This window comes from Dicentrarchus labrax, unplaced genomic scaffold (assembly GCF_905237075.1).
Source record: "Dicentrarchus labrax unplaced genomic scaffold, dlabrax2021, whole genome shotgun sequence".
NCBI classification, from domain to species: domain Eukaryota; kingdom Metazoa; phylum Chordata; class Actinopteri; family Moronidae; genus Dicentrarchus; species Dicentrarchus labrax.
The window spans coordinates 30,716,629-30,738,789 of NW_026136704.1; the positions used below are offsets into that span (position 1 = coordinate 30,716,629).

The 22,161-nt window shown below is 41.0% G+C and overlaps 4 protein-coding genes and 1 non-coding gene across 54 annotated transcripts in view; 3 read left to right on the forward strand and 2 right to left on the reverse strand.

The window, feature by feature from the left end:
- Positions 1-2,308: 2,308 nt before the first annotated feature.
- LOC127362655 (uncharacterized) lies at positions 2,309-6,091 on the forward strand. Its single transcript, XM_051398656.1, has 3 exons — positions 2,309-2,466; positions 3,345-3,813; positions 5,270-6,091. Exons 1-3 carry the CDS (start codon positions 2,409-2,411, stop codon positions 5,613-5,615), a joined length of 873 nt encoding a protein of 290 aa, XP_051254616.1. The 5' UTR covers positions 2,309-2,408; the 3' UTR covers positions 5,616-6,091.
- Positions 6,092-6,951: 860 nt separating this feature from the next.
- Positions 6,952-10,112, forward strand: LOC127362640 (zinc finger protein ZFP2-like). The gene is made up of 3 exons (XM_051398638.1): positions 6,952-7,246; positions 7,370-7,435; positions 7,484-10,112. Exons 1-3 carry the CDS (start codon positions 7,048-7,050, stop codon positions 8,383-8,385), a joined length of 1,167 nt encoding a protein of 388 aa, XP_051254598.1. The 5' UTR covers positions 6,952-7,047; the 3' UTR covers positions 8,386-10,112.
- Positions 10,113-10,229: 117 nt separating this feature from the next.
- Positions 10,230-20,088, forward strand: ints4 (integrator complex subunit 4). The gene is made up of 24 exons (XM_051398568.1): positions 10,230-10,369; positions 11,045-11,239; positions 11,336-11,453; positions 11,709-11,815; positions 11,933-12,047; positions 12,435-12,520; positions 12,920-12,970; positions 13,107-13,195; positions 13,315-13,435; positions 13,900-13,971; positions 14,194-14,368; positions 14,745-14,950; positions 15,037-15,179; positions 15,714-15,829; positions 16,351-16,484; positions 16,671-16,825; positions 17,331-17,424; positions 17,549-17,629; positions 17,722-17,852; positions 17,939-17,998; positions 18,294-18,453; positions 18,643-18,786; positions 18,988-19,108; positions 19,563-20,088. Exons 1-24 carry the CDS (start codon positions 10,316-10,318, stop codon positions 19,751-19,753), a joined length of 2,919 nt encoding a protein of 972 aa, XP_051254528.1. The 5' UTR covers positions 10,230-10,315; the 3' UTR covers positions 19,754-20,088.
- The window catches only part of aamdc (adipogenesis associated, Mth938 domain containing), a 64,627-nt gene continuing 62,545 nt past the window's right edge, over positions 20,080-22,161 (reverse strand). For all 50 annotated transcript variants that reach the window (XM_051398691.1, XM_051398664.1, XM_051398674.1 and 47 more), the window contains 3 exons: positions 21,141-21,287; positions 20,826-20,921; positions 20,080-20,695 (listed from right to left, as the gene is read on the reverse strand). In XM_051398691.1, coding sequence (XP_051254651.1) covers positions 20,555-20,695; positions 20,826-20,921; positions 21,141-21,272 — 369 coding nt within the window. In that variant the 5' untranslated portion in view covers positions 21,273-21,287 and the 3' untranslated portion in view covers positions 20,080-20,554. The remainder of the gene's footprint in view (positions 20,696-20,825; positions 20,922-21,140; positions 21,288-22,161) is intronic.
- LOC127363236 (U1 spliceosomal RNA) lies at positions 21,623-21,786 on the reverse strand. The gene has a single exon (XR_007884728.1). It is a non-coding gene; the product is annotated as a U1 spliceosomal RNA (small nuclear RNA).

Genomic DNA, 22,161 nt, shown 5'->3' on the forward strand with positions numbered 1-22,161 from the left:
AGAGTGTGAAAACAACAATAAACATTAGATATAAACAGTCCGTCCTGTATCAGAGAGGTCAGAGAGCGGAGCAGGTATGAGAAATAAGTCTGACGTGGCCTTTTGCTGCATGCCCTCCTCTCTCTCTGACTGTCCAATATATTTATATAAATGATATTGCTAGGTATAGTAAGGGACAGTAGGGGCCCACAGAAGCATATCTTGGTGTATAAAGTAGTAATAGTTGGGAGCTTGTGGTTAGGAGCACATGAGGTGGAGATATTATTTGAATATTGCAGTAAAAAAAAGAGTCTGTTCAGTGTCTCATAATAAATATGAAAAACTGCTGACAGAAGAAATAGCTGTATTTAGAGCATTTAAATAGGACACTGAAACTGACAAGTGGAAATCATCAACTCGGTCTGACGGAAAACTTCAAACCTACAATACAAGGAGTTTTTAACTGGTAATATAACTAGATGTAATACTGATGCTGCTCCATGACCTACATAAACAAACAAGACCATCAGTGATTCCCCTTGAAATCAATGAAATTAGGAGGTAGAAGCATTACCGCATTTGTCTACAGGGGCCACCACCATCAAAATAAAACTAAAGTTCCTTGCTGCTTGAGATAAAGATTTCTTTAAAGGTCCAGTGTCACATTTAGGGGGATCTATTGGTAGAAATAAGAACTCCACAATACTCGTATTTCTGATTGTGATTCTGATTCATAGGTATGTTTTCATTAGTGTATAATCGCCTGAAAATAAGAATCGTGTGTTAGAATGAGCTGTTTTTATCTGCAGACGCCACGGGTCACCTTCCGCCATGTTGAACCAATTATTATTATAAACAGATATTTTTTCCCAAAGCTACAAGGAGTCAATGGAGAGGGTCTAAAGAGCTGAAGGACTCCAGAGCCACAGATTAACATTTTTATTCATTGATGTTAATGATTGATTTTTCTCTTTTTCTTTTGATGGTAAAAGTTGCTGACTCCTGATTTGTGACTGAATGTCAGAATGACATTGGCGGTTTTTTTCAGCTAGCACGGCTGCAGACTCTCGTTTCTCATTGTTTCGTAGATCATGTTTCTCTGTTGTACTTTGTTCGTGTGAAGACTCTCAGACTGCTGCAGAATGATTTTATAATTTCAGAAGAACGATTTGGTAACAAAACACAAACAGAAGATTTAAAACACAATTTGGTTCTTCACTAAAATATCTGGTCAAAGTGAATTTCCGTCCTTCTTTCAAAGAAATGGGAGGTGTGGGGATGCGACCTGCAGTATCTTCACCACAATGTGTCACAATAACACTTCCTCTTAAAACCCCCCAGCGGGAGAAAAATTGCACACAGTTGCATTTCACACCTTGTGTCTCATTATAAGAAAAGTGACTCTGATTGGTGACAATGATCACAAAGTGGATGGTTTTACCTTTCTGTAATGTTCCCAACCAACCACAGTGTAAGAACACTGACGTAGGTGGTTTTTTTGGTTTTTATTTCTTATAATGAGACACTATTTTATGACTTCATTAGATCTGACTGTACAGAGATGAAGACAGAGATCGATGAAGAAAAGTGTTCGGCAGTATAACAGTAATGATATTACTCCCCCCAGTAACTAATAGTGTAACTTATTACTAATAATATTACAGTTTACATTACATTACAGCTTAAGATCCTTGGGTAAATACAGGTCACTCACATGAGTGATAAATTAAATGTTTTGAGTAATGAGCCCAACACTGATGAGGAATGACACGTAACAAACGTCCCTCGCCAGAGTTAAACTGGGACGTTAGTTCAAAGCCTCAACCATTCACAGGGTGTCTGCAAGGTCTTAAAAAGTCTAAAATCAAATAATCAGAATTGTGGGAAATTGACCCAATACTGATTTTCCTTTACATCCTTCATGCTGTTTTTGCCAGTATATAAATAGGTAATTTGAATTCATAATGTTCTTAAAACAGTTTAAATCTAACCTGCAGAAAGCTTCAGGTCACTTATGCAGTTATATTATTTTATTATTCTTTCCTTTAGGGAACTAAGACTTCTAACTTTACTTTATACCTTTTCACATCTACTCAAGTAAAGAAGTTGAATCTTTACTTTCATTTTTTAAATTACTACTTGAGCAAAGAACTGTACTTTTGCCATCTCTGAATATTTCTGCATTAATCAAACAGCAGATTAAATGTTGCAGGGCTCATCCTCTAATGCACACTGTACGCTGTATTCCATCCCTTCCATAATAACTAAATAATACTGAGTAATAACATGGTGGGTCCCTCATGACAGAGAGGATGAAGACTGAGGCGTGTGTCCTGTTCAGTTTAGTTTAACACAGGAAATGAAGACAGTCGTCTAAAGAGAGCAGCAGCAGAGAGACACAGAGCTGCTGTTGAGGTTAAATCTCAGACATGACGGCCATCAAAAACCTGAAAGGAGTTCTGCTGCTCACCTGTCTGCTTTTAACAGGTACGTACAGCTGTTTGTTTTTTGTTTTTTTTATCCATTTAGGGTTGCATTTGATCTGCTCAGTGGGGGAAGAAGCACTTCGATTATTTTCTTAACCCAGTATGAGCCCACTGAAACAAATACATCACAGGAATAAGGTTATGAAGGAATGATGCACTGGAGGAAGGAGAGCGAAGAAGAAGAAAATGAGAACTAGATTAAAAATAAAGGGAATAAGTAAATAGAATAAAAAAACATTTCACCTTTCCTTTTTTATATACAATATCTATATTCATGTGTACACATCATTTGGACGAACACTTTAATTTAAGGATACAAAACCATTTTATAGACCTTTTGTTGGTCTTTATCTTCCATTTCTTAGTTATTTTCTTTTTTACTTGCTACAAGTAGTATTTTAAGAAGATCTGTATCCTGAATGTTAAGTTCAGTTGGAATATGACCGACTGCTTTTATTTAATTAAAGTATCAGTACAACAATGTAAAACAATGTGAAAAATGCTTTTTAAAGTTTTATTCAAGTAAGTAAAAAGAAAAAACATTATTATTATATTATTAATACTGATGCATCGATGTTAAAACAGCATTTTATTGTTGTAGTTACTCGAGGTGGAGCTACTTTATATAGTTTAGTCCAGTGGTTCCCAACTTAAGGGTCACAAGATGAATCTGAAGGCGATTAATAGTTCAGAGTTCTGCTCTACAATAAAAAGAGTAAGAAACTGTCTGAGAAGGTTTGATTGAACTGCTCATAAACTCCACAAAGCAACACTGGTCATCTTCTGTTTGGGATTTATTTATTTATTTAAACTAGAAAAATAAAAAGAGTTTGTAGATTTATAGTTCTTCGCCGCTCACAGAGACGTTTGTGTTTCCAGGTGTGAGGTGCAAAAAGGATGCAGAGTTCATGTACAGCAGACTTGGACATAGCACCATCCTGCCGTGCACCAAACTGGTTTCCTCAGACTGCTCCCTCATCTTCTGGACCTTCTACAAAGGCGGTCAGGTGTTGTACAATCTGGTCAACGAGGGGCAGGTGAATGCAGATTCAGACAAAGCCAGCCGCATGTCCATCACATCCAACTGCTTCCTCAGCATCAGTGACCTCAGGGTCGAGGACGCCGGCTCCTACGTCTGCCTGAAGCAAGGAGACGCCATCACTGACGTTTACCTCTCTCTCCTCACCATCACTTCACTCTCCACCATCACCAACCTGCAGCCCGGAGGAAACCTCACCTTGAACTGCGTCCTGTTCACTTTCTATGATGCTGGCAGCTGCAAATACAGCAGTGGGTTCAACCTGAACTGGGCGAATGAGGATGGCACAATGCTGCTCAAAGACAGCAGGTTCTCTGACATTTCTTTTTAAAATAATAATGTTGCATTTTTCATACACAGAGCAAAACATCTCAGACAAGACATGAGAAGTAAAATGAGTGTGAAAGAGTAAGAAAGAAAAGTAAGAATAATGGTCCCCAATCCTCAGAGAAAGGTGAAATCAAACAGATAAATAAATTCCTAATTTCTGCTAAATCTGCTAAATAAGACTAATTTTCAGTAAATGCAACTGTAATCTGATTATTTTTTTCTGCAACTGTAATGGATTACAGTTTTTTTCCTGATTACATAACTCAGTTACATGTAATCCATTACTCCCTAACCCTGTTTGTCAGTACATTGAATAACCTGTTTGATATTTTTAATATGACCATCAGGAAGTCAAAGAAGAAGTTTTCTGTCAGTTAAATTTTGAGGACAATTACTTTTTATTTAAAACGTTTATTAGTTTTAACAATAAAACTAACTAAAAAAACAAGACAGAAGTTCAATAAATAAAATATAATAAAATAAACCCACAAATTTATAAAGTAATTGTTTGTTTAGCTGTTTGACAGTTGACTATTTTCTCATTTCAGAACATTTAAATATTGAATTATAAATCCAACAGGGTAGTTAACACTCATTAGATGCTTTTAAAAAAAGATTGGCAAAGTGTTCTTAGTTGTGTGTAAGGAGGGGGTTGTAACACCTTTTATAACCCTGTCTCAGAGAAATTACGTTTGTATATTACTAAATAATTAAGTTGTAGTGACAAACTGACCGGATTATGTTCACAGACAGCGTTTTTTGGACAAATTGCAGGACTTTCACACCACAATCCGGGTCCAGACTCCTTCAATTAGTCCTTTGATTAATGAGAGAGAAGATTGTGAGTTGGGTTAAAGGTTATTAAAAAAATAAAAACCTATTTTGGTAGAAAATAAATGAAATACGTTGTCATTTGGTCTGAACTACATATTTTAATTTGACATAAATTAGTCAGCGTCTGAACTTCAGATTTGTGTCCACACGAGTATATTTTCTTATTGTTATTGAGTACGGCCACCACCGGTGAGTATGGCTTTATCTTTTCCCTGGGCTATACAATAAAAGTGGAATAACTGAAAAGATGTGTTACAACCCACCCTTGTCGGCTATTGATGGATAAACAACAATTTAACCTCATATAAAACATCTGGTTTTTATCTGCAATAGTGTAAATACTAAACAAAACACAACCTTGGTCAAAAAATGTACTTTCTTCTCTTAGAATCTGCATGTGTCTGTTTCCAGCCTTCTGGTATCAAACTGTCTCCAGTCCAGTCTCCACTACTCGTTAATAGGATCAATTCATTGCTGGTTTTTGATCTTCTCGTGTGATTTGTTGACAAGAAGCTGAATATCACTGACTTATCCCAAACATTAGCTACAGATGACTGACAGCTGTGTGATGTTTCTCTGATGATCTCCACCATGTGCACAGGTACGAGCTGATAGGCCACACTCGCTGCAACATCACTCTGATCACACACCTCCAGTCGGACGACAACAACAGGAAGTGGAGGTGTCAGGTGACCACCCAGGAAAACAACAGGGCTGCGTTTCTGGACTTCACATCTACCTTTTTGTTTGAAAATCATCCCACTGACCAGAGTGTGATTCCTTCAGCTGCCACTGATTGTCCCGTCCACCTGCCCATCAGCCGCATAGCGCTCTGTGTGGCTCTGCCAGTCATGGTAATCATAGTGGGATTCTTCACACGGAGAGGAAACCAGAGGAGGGCGAAAGCATCTGCAGCTGACATCCAGCTCCAGGAAATGAACTGTTGACCACTTCATCTGTTCTTGTGTTATTTCTGAATTCAACCAGGGTTTCTTTACTTTCTGAAATGAGCCATACAGGAGAAACAAACTCCTGCACGTTGTCTTTTCTTTATTTATTTCTTTATCTGAGCAAGATTTTATCTTTCTAATAAAGCTTGAAGTGACAGTTTGCAAATGTATATCAATAATAATTCAGTCAGTTCAGTCACAACAGAACAAAAAGAAAAAAAACGTGTCAGTGACAATGTGTCATCAGACAGCACCTAACCTGTCTTGAGTTAGTTGAGCGGTACACCTGCTGTGAATGGATGCCTGTTGCTGAGCACCTGTTTTCTTTTTGCGTCTCAACTCAACAGTAACGTTTGAACTACGTGTGGCCTGTTTTGTTCCTGTGTGATAAAACAGTGGCTGTACAACCGGGCTTGATGAGGTTGATGTTAATGTTGTGTTAGTAATAAACGACGAGTATTGTGGAAACCCCAGTACCAGCGTGGCTGTGAGTTCATGCCTGTCGTCTTTTTCCACTCTCTCTAAAGCTCAGCCAAGAAACACGGACCCTAATCCACATTATGCCCTCTTATTATGATTAAAACTTGTGATTTCTGCTGTAAAGTTTGGCGTTTTAATATAAGGCCTTATGGAGATTGACTCACTTCTGGAGCCAGCCTCTAATGGTCGTTTGAGGAACTGTGTGTTGGCTTCATTTCCCAACCATAGAGGTTGCATGTGGGATTTAATTAGTCAGTTTAATTAAATAGTTTGCACACAATCCACAGGTAGAAGCAGAAAATGTCTTGTAATCGCAGTTGTTCTGATTGGGGTTCCCAAATGTTTCCATGCCAAGGCCCCACAAATAGCATTAATTACAAGGATGTCTTGAAAAACCTACTGACAATCAAATCAAAGAAATAAAAAAACTTCTGAATATATTTTCTTACTTTTATTTATGCAGTAATTATTTCATTTGTATTTCAAATCATTAATCATTAAAGTGGATTTAATTATATTCCATTATGAGCATTGCTTTATATATCAATATGGGTATATCAAATACCATTTCAATATGTCATATATTATTATAAATTATATTTTATATGAATAAACACTATAAAATAAGTAAGAGGGAAAGTCAGGGGAAACAGTAATTACATTTTCCCTTATTATTATTATTATTATTATTATTATTATTATCTGTGAAGTAAAGAAAGGACGGCGATAGTTCAAAATAATAGTTTAGGAGGGAAAAAAGTTCTTAATTTCTTTGAGTAGTGAAGTGAGGAAGATGTACATCCGTTAAAAGCGGAACTTAAAGCTGCCTCAGTTCCATTATCGGACCTGAACAGTGTGACACCCACCGACAGTAAACAACACACTCTCTGGTAGCCGCGTGAATATATTCAATTATCAGGGAGAAGATCTTGTTGTTGGAGCGTTTCTAATGAGTGACTTTATGAATGAAGCAACGATGTGTTCAGTTGAGGCTTTGAGAGAGTTTGTGAACGAGCGACTAACTGCTGCTGCTGAAGAAATATTCCGAGTTTTTACTAAAACTATCGTCGAGTACCAGAAAGAGATCGACCGTCAGCGCACACTGCTGGACCTCGTGTGGAAACCTCAAGTAAAGTTACACAGGATAGGTGTGTACAACTACATTCATTTATTCACACTATACCGAGGAATTCTATTTATTTATATATATATGACCCCAGTTGTTTCAATAAACTGGTTTACTCATATGTCTGCATGTTTTTATCCTCCAGACCTCCTACAGCAACATGTCTGTAACCAGAACCAGAACTCCAGTGTGGACCGAGAGGACCCAGACCCTCCACAGATTAAAGAGGACCGAGAGGACCCAGACCCTCCACAGAGACCTCCACAGATTAAAGAGGACCGAGAGGACCCAGACCCTCCACAGATTAAAGAGGAACAGGAGGAACTCTGCAGCAGTCAGGAGGAAGAGCAGCTTGAACTGAAGCTGGAGACTGAAACCTTTATGTTGATTCCTGCTTATGAGTTAAGTGACCCCAGTGAACCAGAACCAGAACCAGAGAGTGACCACCAGCTCCTCTATAACAACGCTCATGTAGCTGAGAGCCGAGACCAGAATCAGGTCAAGCATGAGGACTCAGGATCAACTGGAAATGTAGAGAAAAAAATACTCCAGAAAAGTAAAAGTCACAATAACAAAATGTCCAATTGTAACTCGTCTGACATTCAACGTTATACTGTTGCAGGTAAAAAGCCTTTACAATGTGACACCTGTGGGAAATATTTCAAGTGCTTGTCAGCATTGAATGTACACCAGAGAATGCACACCGGTGAGAAACCATATTCATGCAACACCTGTGGGAAAAGGTACAGTCAGATGTCCGTGTTGAAGGATCACATTAGAACGCACACGGGTGAGAAGCCGCATATTTGCCAGATATGTGGGAAAGGCTTCGGGCGTGGCAGTAACTTGAAAATCCACGCGAGAATCCACACTGGTGAGAAGCCGTATGTTTGCAAGATCTGCGGGAAAAGATTTGGTTACACGTCAGTGCTGAAAACTCATCTAAAAATCCACACGCGTGGTCATTTGGGAGGCTACGGTTCGGGAGGCAGAGCGGGTTTTCCAGCACTCAGAAGGCTGGCGATTGGACCTCCGGCTCTGGCTCCCTCCACTGCGTGTCAGAGTGTCCTTGAGTCCGAAATTGAACTCCAAATTGCTGTGTCATCGGCGTGTGGGGTAGTTTCTGTTCAGCCTTTGCGATCAGTAGATGAACGTGTGTGAATTTGAAGCATTTCAGCTTTGAAGACACACATATGAGGACACACACGAGTGTTTGGGAAGTCATATGAGAAGGCACGCACGTGAGAAGATCTGCCGATAAGATACTTTTGATGCCTCGTGTGTGAGAGGGTATTTGTGGTCACACACACAGGAAAGACGTTTTTAAGAGACGATTCAGTTCTGGTAGTGGTTGTATTGTTGTGGTCAAAACTCACAATAACTCACAGATAAGAGGACACACTCAATGAAATACACTCCTGCAGTAACAACATCTGTATAACTGAATGTAAAATGTTTTATTTAAATATGATTTAGATATTTTAGTGTGACCGTTCCCTTTTGTGTAACTTTATTTTTTATATTTCTGTTCTGCTGGTCATAATGTTTTGGCTGATTGATGTATATTTCTGTTGGCAACAGTATTTATTTAAAGCAGTCAGAATCTCCCAAATCTTTGTTTTCTCAAAGTGCACTGATGTGGATGACCGATTGTGTGAATCACACAAATATTTATGACATGATATTTAAGTCCAGCATCTTGTGGTTTTTGTGGTTATTGTCTCAACAGTTGTTGACTTATGTCTGTTTATGTGCCGACTCACGCCCCTTCTGAAGTTCATTTGTCAATATCTTATAATAACTAAATAAGATGTCAACAAGCGTCATACAACTACTGATAAGCTTCGTCTGATGATGATCCACAGAAGATTTGGTAGAAATCAGACCATGAAGCTTTTTGTAGCTTGACTAACTGTCTTTCTAAAAATAGAAATGCAAATTAGTAAATCAGAGGTTAAACATGTAATCTGGGAAGAAACAACCAAATGTGGCAAGAAAGATGGAACAGAGAGGAGAAAGGGAGGCATCTTCATCAAATGGGGTGGAGTGGACACAGGACAGAGGAAACAGTGATGTCAGTGTTAAGATTGGGACACTGTGCAATAAACAAAACCCTGAAAATGGAAGGGAAACATCAGACAGGCTTATGCGAGGGAAGAAGAGTCAGTGGGACATGTAGTTTTGAGTTGTAGGAGGTATGGGACAGAGAGAGAGAGAGAGAGAGGCTAGAGGGATTACTGAGCATGGATAAGAGAGCACAGGTTGGGGTATTTTTGGGGATATCTCCTTCCTTTGGGTTCCTGCTCATGTAGAATTTTGGCAAAACAATAAAACGACAGCAAATTACCACAAATTACAAGTACCATTAAGTAAAGCAGAAGTTCAAGAATCATAAAGGATCGGATAGACTAAACCTGGCATGAATACTGCCAATGTGACACCGGAAGACATCTTTAGAATATACAAAAACATGTTGGCATCTTCATTGATAGTCAGCACTGGTCTGAGAATAGGACATACATTAAATCAATTGTAATAAACCGTCTGTCAAACATTTATTAATAGACTGCAGCAAACATGAGGGAGGATGAGGTCCTGGTTATCGACAACCCCTCCCATCCTCTATGTGACACTGTGGCAGAGCAGAGAAGCTCCTTTAGCAACAGACTACTTCATCTCCATTGCACTAAGGAGATCTTTTCTGCCTGCTGCAATAAGACTACAACTCCTCCTCCAGCTGGATCCATCAGGGGATGTTAAAATCCCAATATTATTATTATTTTATGCTACAATATGTCAGATTTTTATTTATATCTTCCTACAGATGTTTACTTATTGTTTTTTTATTCTCTGTTATTTATTTATCCTATTAATAAATCGTGACTTTAGTTGTTGTTGTTGTTGTCACTTGTTTAACTTTGTTGCCATGCTTCTTTGTTGTTGTTTGATTGTGAACTGCAGTAACAGTCCAGCAGGTGGCGGCGGTGCACCTAACGAGCTGGTTGCTCAACCGCCATTTAGACCAGTAGAAGAAGAAGCAGACAATGTTGTTGCTTAGCATGAAAGCTTGACTCACTTTCTTCACCTGAACATGGCGGCACACCTTAAAAAGAGGGTTTACGAGGAATTCTCCAAAGTTGTACAGGTGAGTGTGAGAAAGCCTCTTACTGCTGCTCGCTGTGGACTCATTAAATTATTATTAAAGCTGATTAAACTAGCCTGTTAGCTCATGCTAGGCGGCTAACTAACGTTAACCCAACAGCAGAGACTCTTAACATCTCTAATAATCTAAAACTCAGGTGTTAGAGGACAGTTTTATATCTAATGTGGGCTACTGGTTGTCTTTAATGAGCCCACATTAACCCGAACACCAGTGAGTTAACAGTATGAGTACGTTATTAAATGTTAGCTCACTTTTAAGAGGAAAATAACGTTAAATTGAATAAACAAGAGGCCTGTAACGTTACTGCCTGCTGGTTGTTAATGACAGGTGTATTTCACACTGACACGGCTTTAACACTGAGTGGGGATCAGATTATAACCTTATTCATTATTAACTGATCCGCTGCTTTATGTAAATGTCCTCAACAACAAGATGTAGGGCTGTTTAATCTAGGTTCAAGATTATTTGTCCCCAGTTTGTAGTACAAGACATTCCTCTACAAAAATATGGAATTAATTTCCCATTATGACTTTAAAGTGCCAAAAGTTGCATGCTGAGGAAAGACTTTATTTAGAGTCTGCTGTGTGACTTGAACCTGTCATCAGAGTTTGTTATTTCTAGAAATGTTTTTCAGTTTCAGCTGTTTTACGCCCACAGATTCCTCATGAAGAAGCTCCGGCCAAGAAGCTCCGTCTGTCCAAACCCAGTAAGTCTGCAGCTCTGCACATTGACCTCTGTAAGGCCACCAACTCCACGGATGCCCTGCAGTACCTGCTGCACTTCGCACGCAAGCCTGTGGAGACGGAGAGCGTGGAGGGTGTGGTCAGGATCCTGCTGGAGCACTACTACAAGGTAAAAAAACTATGATCCGTAACCAGGAATATGCATGAATAACTGAGATAAATTGCACATAAACCGATGCTGCTGCTGATGCTGTCCTCTCCCCAGGAGACTGATAACTCAGTGAGGTTGAAGATCGCGTCTCTGCTGGGTCTGCTGTCCAAAACGCAGGGCTTCAGTCCCGACTGCATCGTGGACGACGCCATCAACACACTCGGCAATGAGAGTAAGACAGATTTACACATAGCATAAACAAATACCACCACAGCATTTATAGCCTAAGGTAGTCTGCAATGCCCGTCCATAGATCGTAAAATTACTGTTTTTGTCAGTGGAGTTTGGTGTGGTCGTAGTGCCCATTTGTTTGGGTCTAGTGGCAGTGAATTTGGTATATAACCTTTAAAAACACTAGACCACCCCTCCAAAAACACACATTTTAATAGTTAACAAAGTGTCTGTCTGTGTTCACTCTGTTCTGCAGAGTCCCATCAGGTCCTAGCCCAGCTGATGGACACTCTGCTGGTCATTGGTACACAACTACCTGAGAGTCCTGCAGTCAGACAGAGGCTCATAGAGGTGGCCTGCAAGGTGACACACACACAGTCTGTACACAGTACTCATCATTAGTGTTCTTTACAGATTCAACAGGACTTTCTTCACAAAGTATCAAACCTCCTTTTTCTTTTTTCTCTTTCTTCCTCTCAGCACCTGTCTGATACGTATTTCGGGGTGAGGAACAAGTGTCTGCAGCTCCTGGGATGTCTCGGCATGGTGGACACTCCTCTGACCAAAGACAACGAGGGATTGGGCATATCATTAGGTTTGTACCATTGCAATGCTCAATATGTTTAGATGACTGAACTGTGACTGTCCTTATTTGAAGATACAATATGTGCCTGTTCTTAAACTGAATCATGTGTCCTCAGTGCCTTTAAAATGTATTTATAAAAACAGACTTCAAGAACATGTATTCTGTTAGGACAGTTTTTTTTCCTTTGGTTTTGTGTCAGAATTAATTGGAAATGTGTGTTTCTATTGAATATACAAGGTTTGAAAATGCCTGCCATTAGTTAGAACTCAAGTTAACTTCAAATCTTTAAAATCACTTCTTAAAGGTCCCATTTATGCATCGTTATAATGCTTTGAGCGGTTGTGTGATGTGTTCTCATGGTTCTGTTGCCTTGTGTCATTTTACATGTTGCTCCAGGAGGAGTGAGGGACGTCCAGAGTATCATCAGCGACTACTTTGGAGACCAGGACCCAAGAGTCCGCACTGCAGCCCTCAAAGCCATGGTAGGACACCGCCAACACCTTTACTCACCAAAAACCTTTACCCCTCCCAAACTCTTTTTCTTTTTCTTTTTCCATTGTTAACCGGAATGTTTCAAATTGTTTTGGCTTGTTTTTTTTTACATAAATTCATACAAAAGATAATGGTATATAAACACTGATCCAAGACTCATGGGACTGGGGAGAGGACTTCCAGCAAAGAAAAGTTTTTGTTAAGCCAATAGGGTCCAGAAGGCCACAAAGTCTGCTTTAATGTTTGGTCAGACCACTTGTATCTGGTATTACCCCAAATAGTGCTGTTAGTGAAACTGGATCAAAGGATATGTGATGTCTACCTTTATTTCAGTGGTGAATCTTTTTGTATAACTCAGCTCATTCTCTGTGCTACTGTTTGTTTTCCAGCTTCAGCTCCATGAGAGAGGAATGAAGATTCATGAGATCATTTATGACCAGGTAATAGCATTATTTATCTTTACTGAAACCTGCCAAAGTAATGGAAGTCCTAGAGTGAACAGACCTTCCTCACAGCTTCCTCACAGTGGCTGTAAGGGTTAAACACCTGTATTTGTGTGTATTTGTGTGTTTGCAGGCCTGCAGGTTGCTGTCAGATGACTATGAGCAGGTCCGCTCTGCAGCGGTGCAGATGGTTTGGGTGCTCAGCCATTTGTACCCAGAAAGGTGAGAAGATGTTGATGTTCAGGCTGACTTACTATCAGTCTGTTTACTAACTGATTGGCTGCATCAGTTTGTAGTGCCTTTGGCTGACTTGTAGATCCCCGTTCTGTCTGTCCAATCAGTATTGTGCCCATCCCGTCGTCCAATGAGGAGATCCGACTGGTTGATGATGCGTTTGGGAAGATCAGTCACATGGTCAGCGATGGCTCGTGGATGGTCCGGGTGCAGGCTGCCAAAACACTGGTGAGACAACAGGACAACAAACACAGTATTGAGTTTTTCACAGTTATTTTCATCCTTTATAAATACTGCTTTTCAGTTGAGACCTTTTATAGACAGTTGTTGAAAAGATATTGACAGAGAAAACAATAAAGAATGCTACACTCTCACATTTCTACCGATTCTAAGGCAGTTTGTCACTACAGCCCCTTTAAGACATGTGCCTCAACTTTTATGGCTTTCTTGAGAAGTGATTCTTTTGATTTGAAGTGTCGTTACACCTGTAAGTGACCAATTAGTAAAACAATACTCGAACTGTTAAAAATGGCCTGATTACCTTCATATTTTGTAAATTAAATTTCACTGTTTGATGCCTTTTTAATATGACTTTTAAGGGTTAATGTGTTACGTACTTCATGTCTGAAAAGGGGCTTTTGATTGAGACAAAATGAAAAGTTAAACATGTTGAATCTTTTCTCGTGTGTCAGGGATCGATGCTGCAGGTCAGTCCGCAGTTTCTGGAGCAAACGTTGGATAAGAAGCTGATGTCAGATCTCAGGGTGAGTGATTCAAGTTTGTTCATTAGATATCAGCTTTATTTAAAAATAAATGACCATGACGCTCTTCTGGCAAAATAGCTGAAAAGCCTTTTATTCAGATGGCTGTTTTATGGTGAAATAAGTGAGAAATAGCCATCTGAATAAAGGCTTTTCAAGGACATTTAAAGAGTGTTAATAAGCACACCTCCACTCACTGCCTTTCCTCCTCTTGTCTGTTTCCAGAGGAAGCGTACCGCCCACGAACGGGCCAAAGAGCTCTTTACTTCTGGAGAGTTCTCCTCTGGCAGGAAGTGGGCTGATGATGCCCCCAAGGAGAAACTGGACACAAACACTGTCAACCTTATCGCCTCAGGCGCCTGCGGTGCTTTCGTTCACGGCCTGGAGGACGAGATGTTTGGTACGTGAAATGTGGTGCAGTGTGCATTTGTTTCTTATCAGATAGTTTTGGTCCAGATGTCAACCAAGCCCAAAGGTGTGGTTTGTTGATGTATCATAACGATTTGGTAGAAAAAGATCTGCAACCTCATAACTTATTTATCATCCAGTACTAAATGTATTTAAGGCTACTTACCACATGGTATGTGTTTTTATTTATGTGACAAGGTTTTACACTGTCAGCACCTTTCAGTAATTCTAAATTAAAATGTAACATCTAAGAAAGTGAGACAATATAAATATATATCTTCTACTCAGGACTAGGTTTATTGATTTTACTGCATTGCTTTACTTATTTAATGCTCTGTGATTTGAGTCTGTCTTTAATATTACCTCAGAGGTCCGTATTGCGGCGGTGGAGGCGTTGTGCCAGCTGGCTCGCTCGTCTGCCAGCTTTGCCGAAAAGTGCCTGGACTTCCTGGTTGACATGTTCAACGACGAGATCGAGGAAGTGAGGCTGCAGTCCATCCACGTGCTGAGAGAAATCTCCACCCATATAACACTCAGGGAGGACCAGCTGGACACTGTGCTGGCTGTGTTGGAGGTACACACACACACATGCACACACACACATTCAGACAAAGGTCAAAAATATATGTACACATTGCTGAAATCACTATCGATCTCCAGGACTCGTCTCGTGACATCAGAGAAGCTCTCCATGAATTAATTTGTTACACCAACGTCTCCACTAAAGAGTGTGTCCAACTGGCTCTGCTGGAGCTGCTGAAGAACCTCAACAAGTATCCCACCGACCGCAACTCCGTCTGGAAGTAAGACATCCTGTTAAAGATGCTGCAGCTAATATTGGTGATTGGTGCTTGGTTTGTGGTTGCTGGTTGTCATAGTAACGTAGGTGTACAATCAGAAATTACTAACTATGTTGATGATGGAAAGATTTGTCACAGCACAGTTGAATTATGCCCAAGGCATTAGCACAAATGTTAATTATTTCAGTCTAATACCAACTATTGTGAGTATATAACAATATTCTATTAACAATAACGTTATATAATTGCAAGTAGTCTAAATACACCCAGAATCACACAACAGGACACGTCACTATAAAGTTATTAAAATTAAATGCACACGTTACAAAACAAGAAAAGTAATGAAACTGACAACAAACTACATCAACATTTGTAAGTTTAGTAAAGAAGTGTAAGGTTTATGATTGTTGTGAAAGTATGGTACCATACTCAGAGTGATGTTCGAATCAGAACGTTGTGTTCATTGCTAAGGAAGAATAGAGTCCTGCTGTTGTGTTGAATGATCTGATGACTGATTGTGTTTCTTGTTTTCTTCAGGTGTCTAAAGTTCATGGGTTCCCGCCACCCAACGCTGGTGCTGCCGCTGGTTCCCGAGTTGCTCAGCACGCACCCATATTTCGACACACCGGAGCCTGACATGGACGATCCGGCCTGTATCCTTCATAAAAATCTTAAAACACACTTACGTTAAAGCCACGTTAACACAAGCGAGCCAATATCGATGACAACGGGACAAAACATAAAATCTGGAACCTATCCGACTGTCATTGTACAGACTTGTAACGTGAAAGTTTGCAGTCACTTAATAAAAAGGTTAAACTGCTGCCAGGAAATCTCAATATGGAGAACATGAATAAAATTAAACTAAAGACTTTTTTTCCTTTTTTGTAGAAACCAGATCACTTCCTTTGCTGTGCAGTTCATACGTTTGGTTCTGGATATTAAATTTGTCACAACAGTTCTTTCCATTTTCAGACACCAGTATGTTAAACTGACTAAAATGAATGCAGCTTTACCACAGCCAGTGTGTTCACGGGTTGTTAAAGACCCCCTCCAGACATCCATTAAGACTTATACACAAATAGTCTGCTAGGAACCATAATATGTTTTTTTATTTTCACATTAAACCCTGTGAACTGTGTTTTTCTCTCTTAACTCTGGTTGTTGATCTCAGACATCGCGGTGCTCGTGTTGGTGTTCAACGCTGCCAAGTCGTGTCCCACCATGCCGGCGCTGTTCTCCGACCACACCTTCAGACACTACTCCTACCTGAGGGACAGTCTGTCGCACCTCGTACCGCCACTAAGGGTGAGACCTGGAATACTGTACGTTTTCAGAATAAGGTCAAAGGTCATATTACTGCGGTCCATGTCAACAATACAGACGGTTCCAATGCCAGATCAATTCACAGTCACATCCACAGCCAACAGACCCAACCACATCCCTTTACACAACATTTACAAGACAGTCAATGGTGTAACTGTTCTGTTTTAGTTGCCGGGCAACGGTCTGGACTTGGTGGACTCGCGTTGTGGTTTGGGTTCTGTGGAATCAGCTCAGCTCTTCCTTCAGCAGAGTCTGAACAGGGTCAGCACCATCCAGAACCTGGAAGCACCTGGAGCCCAGGACCTCCTGGACTTCACCATACGGTACAGACACACACACAGACACACACACACACACACACACACACACACACACACACACACACAGACATTGGCAAGCAGAGGAACTTAAATCCATTCAGACTTTTTTCCTGACTAGTAATTGTCACTTCTACTCTTTAAATGTAGCAGCTTTTATTTTGTCCATTCAAGATATTTTGAGTAAATTAAAGGAAATGTTGTTTTAAAAAGTATTTTTTAAAACCATACACCCTAATAGTGAACAATGTATTCGAGTAATTGTCAACCAGCAGCCAGGTTTTGGTTGTTTTCCCCTGTGGCCGTTGTTGTCTCCTCCAGCAGCACTGAGACCAGAGGGTCTGAGAATAGAGTGCGTTGTATGTAGAGCTTCTCAAATGTGAATATTAAAGTTCTTGTATCTTTTGGGTTGTGGACAAAACAAGACATTTTAATTTTGAAATCTATTAGCAACTTTTGGCCAGTAGATGAGGATGGAGTATGTAAATGTTTCTTTCTGTCTGTCTGTTAGAGACCTGCGGCGGCTGGGGGAGCTGCAGACAGAGCTTGCAGGAGCAGCAGATTTCTGTGCTACATACCTGCGCTGCCAGCTGCTGCTCATGAAGGTAGTGTGTGATTTTGTCTGGGCAGCCTTATGTTACTTGTTTTAGTATGTGAGGGCGTTTGGGGGTAAATATAACATTAGTATCAGTTTAAGGATTCACAGTAAGAACCTTGATGTTTCCTCAGGCTCTGCAGGACAAGCTGTGGAACATGGCTGTCCCTCTCTGCCTCAAACAGAACGTCACGGCCACAGCAGCGGCTCAACAGGTCAGCACGCTCTCATGTTGGTATTATCACGCCTGTGAGAGTATTTCAGGGGAGTTTTGTCTGTTTAAATGTGTGTGTGGTTATGTTTCCAGATCTTAGAGGAAACCTACAAGCTGGAGTTTTTATACAGCGGGTTGGACAGCAGACAGGTGGCCACTATACATCATGTTCGCCTGCAGGCCAAAGCTCTGCAGCTCATCCTGACTGCTCGCACCAGGCAGGGGTCAGTACAGACACCATGTGTATCAGCACATACATTTAAGAGTTCATCTGTATGCAGATGTTTCTGAGTTTGTCTTTTCTCTTCAGGTTGGATTCTCTCATCAGCAGCTGTGAGAAGTTTTTGCAGGACATTGAGTCTTTTCAAAGGTCAGCTCCAGATGTTTCTGAATTGAATGTTACTTCCCCATGTTTAATCTTTAACCCTGATTGACCTGATGGTGGATCTCTGAGTCCTCTAGATACAGAGTAGCACAACTAAAGCATTGAAGAGTTTCCTAAAAAACTTCTTTAATCTCTGTATGTTGTTTATAGAACAGTTGGTTAAAGGGCTTTTTTTTAATGGTAGAATCTCCCCACTCCTTACCTGGATTTGTGGGTCAATATCAACGTCTGATTGCTGTCTCTCACTATTTCTTAATTCCACATTTTCTGCAACCCCCAGGCTGTTTCTGACAGAGCTGCCCCACCTCCAGGACAGTTTTGTGGACAAGCTTTTGGAGCTGATGCCCCGGCTGTCGTCCTGTAAACCAGTGGAGCTGGTGAAGATCCTCCAGACGACCCTGAGACAGAGCGGCCTGCTGCAGCTGAGACTGCCTGAACAGGTATAATGATGAATAAACAAGTCAAGGGAGGAAGGCAGGGAGACCATGAGTATTAATTCTAGGACCATGAGAGTCATTCAACCTAAAAAGGAAATCAGTTAAAATGTTTATGTTCTACCCAACAGCAGTGACGTGTGGGTTGATAGAGTACTTTTCTGTTTTCATTAACATTTGCCTGTTGATTGACAGATCCACCGGGCGACAGCCACCATCATAGAGCCGACAGGAGAGTCTGACAACCCACTGAGGTTCACAACTGGCCTGGTGGTGGCGCTAGACATTGATGCAACGCTAGAGCACGTCCAGGACCCCCAGAACAATGTGAAAGTACAGGTCAGTGTGGTGTATAACACAATAACTATCATTTTCTGACTCGATGTTTTGTTCAGCTCCTGAATTACAGTTAACCAACCTTTGTAGGCTCTGGAAAGCTTTTCAAAAGAACTAAAATGTGTTATGAGTCATTGCTGCTGATTGTTGGTGCTCATGCCTGAAAAAGAAACAACTCAGATTGAAAGGTTTCTGTCTCTGCAGGTTCTTTATCCAGATGGCCAGAGTCATGTGATCCATCCTAAACCGGGAGACTTCAGAAAGCCGGGACCTGACAGACACAGACTCATCACACAGGTTTACCTGTCACACACAGCATGGACAGGTACAATGCACACACACCTGTTTCTGTGTCAGAGATTCCAACTCAAATTCTGCATGAAATCTGGAAGATTAAATACAGCTGTTAAAGAAAGATTTGACTCATCTTGTGTCTGCTCGCTGTGTTCCCCAATCGCATACTGATGGCGTTACATTTGTTCCTCCTTGCTGAGCGAGCGGGAGCACAGAAAAATATATTCTGGTAGTTTTAAAGCAACGTCAATGAGGAGGCTCAGCTTCTTCTGTCAATTATAACGCCTTTTATGCATCACAGAGACTTCTGCAGATGATCCACCTGTGCATCTTCACTCACAGCCACTCTTCCCTCCGTGATAATAATTGAGATGTCCTTCAGGATGCCGTGTTGAGATCAATTTCTGTGTCACAGGCAGGCGGATGGAGACGAGTTGGCACAAAATAGAGAAATGAGACCAGGCTTTTTCGTCTTTCTCTTTCAGAGCCGTCTCAGATTGAAGTGCGCCTCCTGCTAGCCTACAGCTCCTCCTCAACCTCCCTCTCCTCCCCCTCCAAGCTGGGATGGAGTGACAGCATCGACAGCCTCCCGACTCCAGAGACCGCCGTAGAGGGAACCATTCCATTCAGCAAACCCGTCAAAGTCTACATCATGCCCAAACCCGCCCGACGCTGAAACTGAAAACAAAGGAAAGGCCGACGAAACTTCCTGGCTAATTTGTTTTATTTATCAAAATGGATGTTAGCTCATCATCTGCCATGTGACGTTCATTAGTGTCAGTACATATTTACATTCACAATAATTCACCTTCTGAATTCAACACTGGACAGAAAAGTGAACCAATTTCTTTCTCTTCAGAACACAGGGCAGGAAAATGATGTGCATAAAAAATTTATTTATGGTCGAGTTGTATGAAGCACAACAGTATTTCTTCCTCATGGCGTGTTTGTACGGGGAATATTTTTGCATCTGTTGTTTCTTATAAAGACAAACCCATGTGATGGAGATGATTCAGTTTCTCTTTTTATTTTGTGTAGCAAACAAGCAGAAATACATTTTCACCTCAGAAAAACTGTATTATACATTAATCATTAACACCACCACTGATGTGATCCGTGTTAGTGTTCTATTGCACAGTCCACCACATTTAATAAGTCACTGTTCAAATTACATCAGTCAACCTGAATTCCACAGATCTGATCATCCTAAAAGCAGCTGGAGTCAGATACACCAAGGCCTCCTGTTTACTGATACATATCAGACTGCTAGAGTTCTATTAGCTTTCTAAAGTTGCCAGCACTCTTCGTGAATCAAAGCTTTCCCACTTGTTTCAGTCTAACCCTAAATCAGTGCTCTGTAGTCACGCTGAGAGCTACAAGAGGCACAACGGAGACTGTAGGCAATTGTGCACTGCGGGCTGCCCCCCCATACTGCGTCGATCACCCCAGAGGATGCAGCAAGGCGAGGGTGAAATCATCAACAGGTGGAGTGGAAGACCCCGCCCACCTTCGCGCCCTGGCCAGCCAGTTTGTTGTATTCAGCCACGGCTTTCTCCGTCTGCAGGACTCTGACATCGACACCTTTCTGCTTCACAAAGTCCACAGTGGAGGAGGGAACCTGAGAGAAGGGACGGCGTTGTTGTAATTCTCAATACATACTTGAAATGGAGGTTGAATCCATAAACTGATGACGGGTATTCTGTTTTAACTAACTAACTAATAAATTGGACCATCTGTAGGTGTTTTACCTGCAGAGCCTCGCTCATGCCTCTGCCAATGACCAGCAAGTCTATTCCCTTCTTCAGCACCTCCTCCAGATCAGCAGGTTGGACTCCTGGGTGATGCTGCGTTGGGAAAGAGTTAGATAACATGAGCACTGTCATCCCTGTTAGAGGGGAAACCCCTGTGAGTTATGCTACAGTTGTATGTCCTCCTTCCCCACTTCAGCTTCAGGGTACGTTCTCTAATCTGCACTTAATCTACATGCAAATATTCAGTCATACTCACAAGCGCCACCTACAGGTAACAGGAAACCTATGTATTAAGATTCTGGTTCCACTCACATCGGTCCCGGTCTCTCTCCAGTCCCAGGCCCGACTGCCTCCGGGCCAGACCTTGCAGTCCTTGTAGCTGGAGGAGCAGCCCTTCACCTTCATGTGGCCCCAGGAGAGAGAGGCGATCTCTGGAGAGGACATGTTATGTGCAGCTACCTGTTAGAGACACAGATGTAGATGATGTGTACATGCTCTGCAGAGTCATTATTAAATAGTGTTCCAAAAAAAAAAGCTTGAAAATACTTTTTAAAAGGGCCTCTCATTCACCCACACAGCAGCGAGCTACCACGACAAAGCACTGGAGCTTTGGAGAGAAGGACAGTTAAACGTGGGGATCGAACCACCAACCATGTCCTTACTACAACCTGCTCAACCCGCAGGAGCCACAGACACGTGCTTATATATATATATATATAAATATATGTTTTTTGTTTGCAGCAGTATTTTAACCTGTCAGATATCCTTTTGTATTTTCTTATCAACATGTATATCAGGGGTCAGCGCGAACGCAGTCCCCCACTACCACAAATTATGCAGTCGAGATTCCCACATTTGGGGAATTCGTTGAGGTCAACCCAACCGGAGTGCAATGGTCAGGCCTCGCCCAAGGTGAACCACCTTCTTGATCATGGTATCTCCCCTGCCAGGTAAGTATGAGTTGTCCAGCTCAGAGACAGGGAGCTCTCTCACAGACACACCGTGTTAACTGATGGTGCTAATAATCGATATATTACTGAAACCAGAGGATGTAGAAGGTGAGTGAAACTGCAGAACATAATACAGAAGATACAGTTTTCAACTAAAGCTGATAAAGATTATTTAGATTTTACTTGATATATAATGGTTATATTTCCCACAATGCAATGCTGTATCCCCACATCAACAGCTAACCTGAAATCAGCAGTTTGTTTCTATTTTACCTCCAACAAATGAACAACAGTCCAACAACAAGTTCAAGTGAGACAAAGCTGAATCAAACTGCAATCAGAGGCTGTTTGATCCACATTTACAATCCAGAAAAAAAAAAACA

Bases quoted from the DNA above. Each gene is read 5' to 3' on its own strand.
- LOC127362655 (XM_051398656.1), top strand. From the start codon at position 2,409: ATGACGGCCATCAAAAACCTGAAAGGAGTTCTGCTGCTCACCTGTCTG. The intron at 2,467-3,344 runs GTACGTACAGCT...TTGTGTTTCCAG, and splicing joins CACCTGTCTGCTTTTAACAG to GTGTGAGGTGCAAAAAGGAT. The intron at 3,814-5,269 runs GTTCTCTGACAT...CCATGTGCACAG, and splicing joins ATGCTGCTCAAAGACAGCAG to GTACGAGCTGATAGGCCACA.
- LOC127362640 (XM_051398638.1), top strand. From the start codon at position 7,048: ATGAGTGACTTTATGAATGAAGCAACGATGTGTTCAGTTGAGGCTTTG. The intron at 7,247-7,369 runs GTGTGTACAACT...TTTATCCTCCAG, and splicing joins AGTAAAGTTACACAGGATAG to ACCTCCTACAGCAACATGTC. The intron at 7,436-7,483 runs CTCCACAGATTA...CTCCACAGAGAC, and splicing joins GGACCGAGAGGACCCAGACC to CTCCACAGATTAAAGAGGAC.
- ints4 (XM_051398568.1), top strand. From the start codon at position 10,316: ATGGCGGCACACCTTAAAAAGAGGGTTTACGAGGAATTCTCCAAAGTT. The intron at 15,180-15,713 runs GTAAGACATCCT...TGTTTTCTTCAG, and splicing joins GACCGCAACTCCGTCTGGAA to GTGTCTAAAGTTCATGGGTT. The intron at 18,454-18,642 runs GTATAATGATGA...GTTGATTGACAG, and splicing joins AGCTGAGACTGCCTGAACAG to ATCCACCGGGCGACAGCCAC.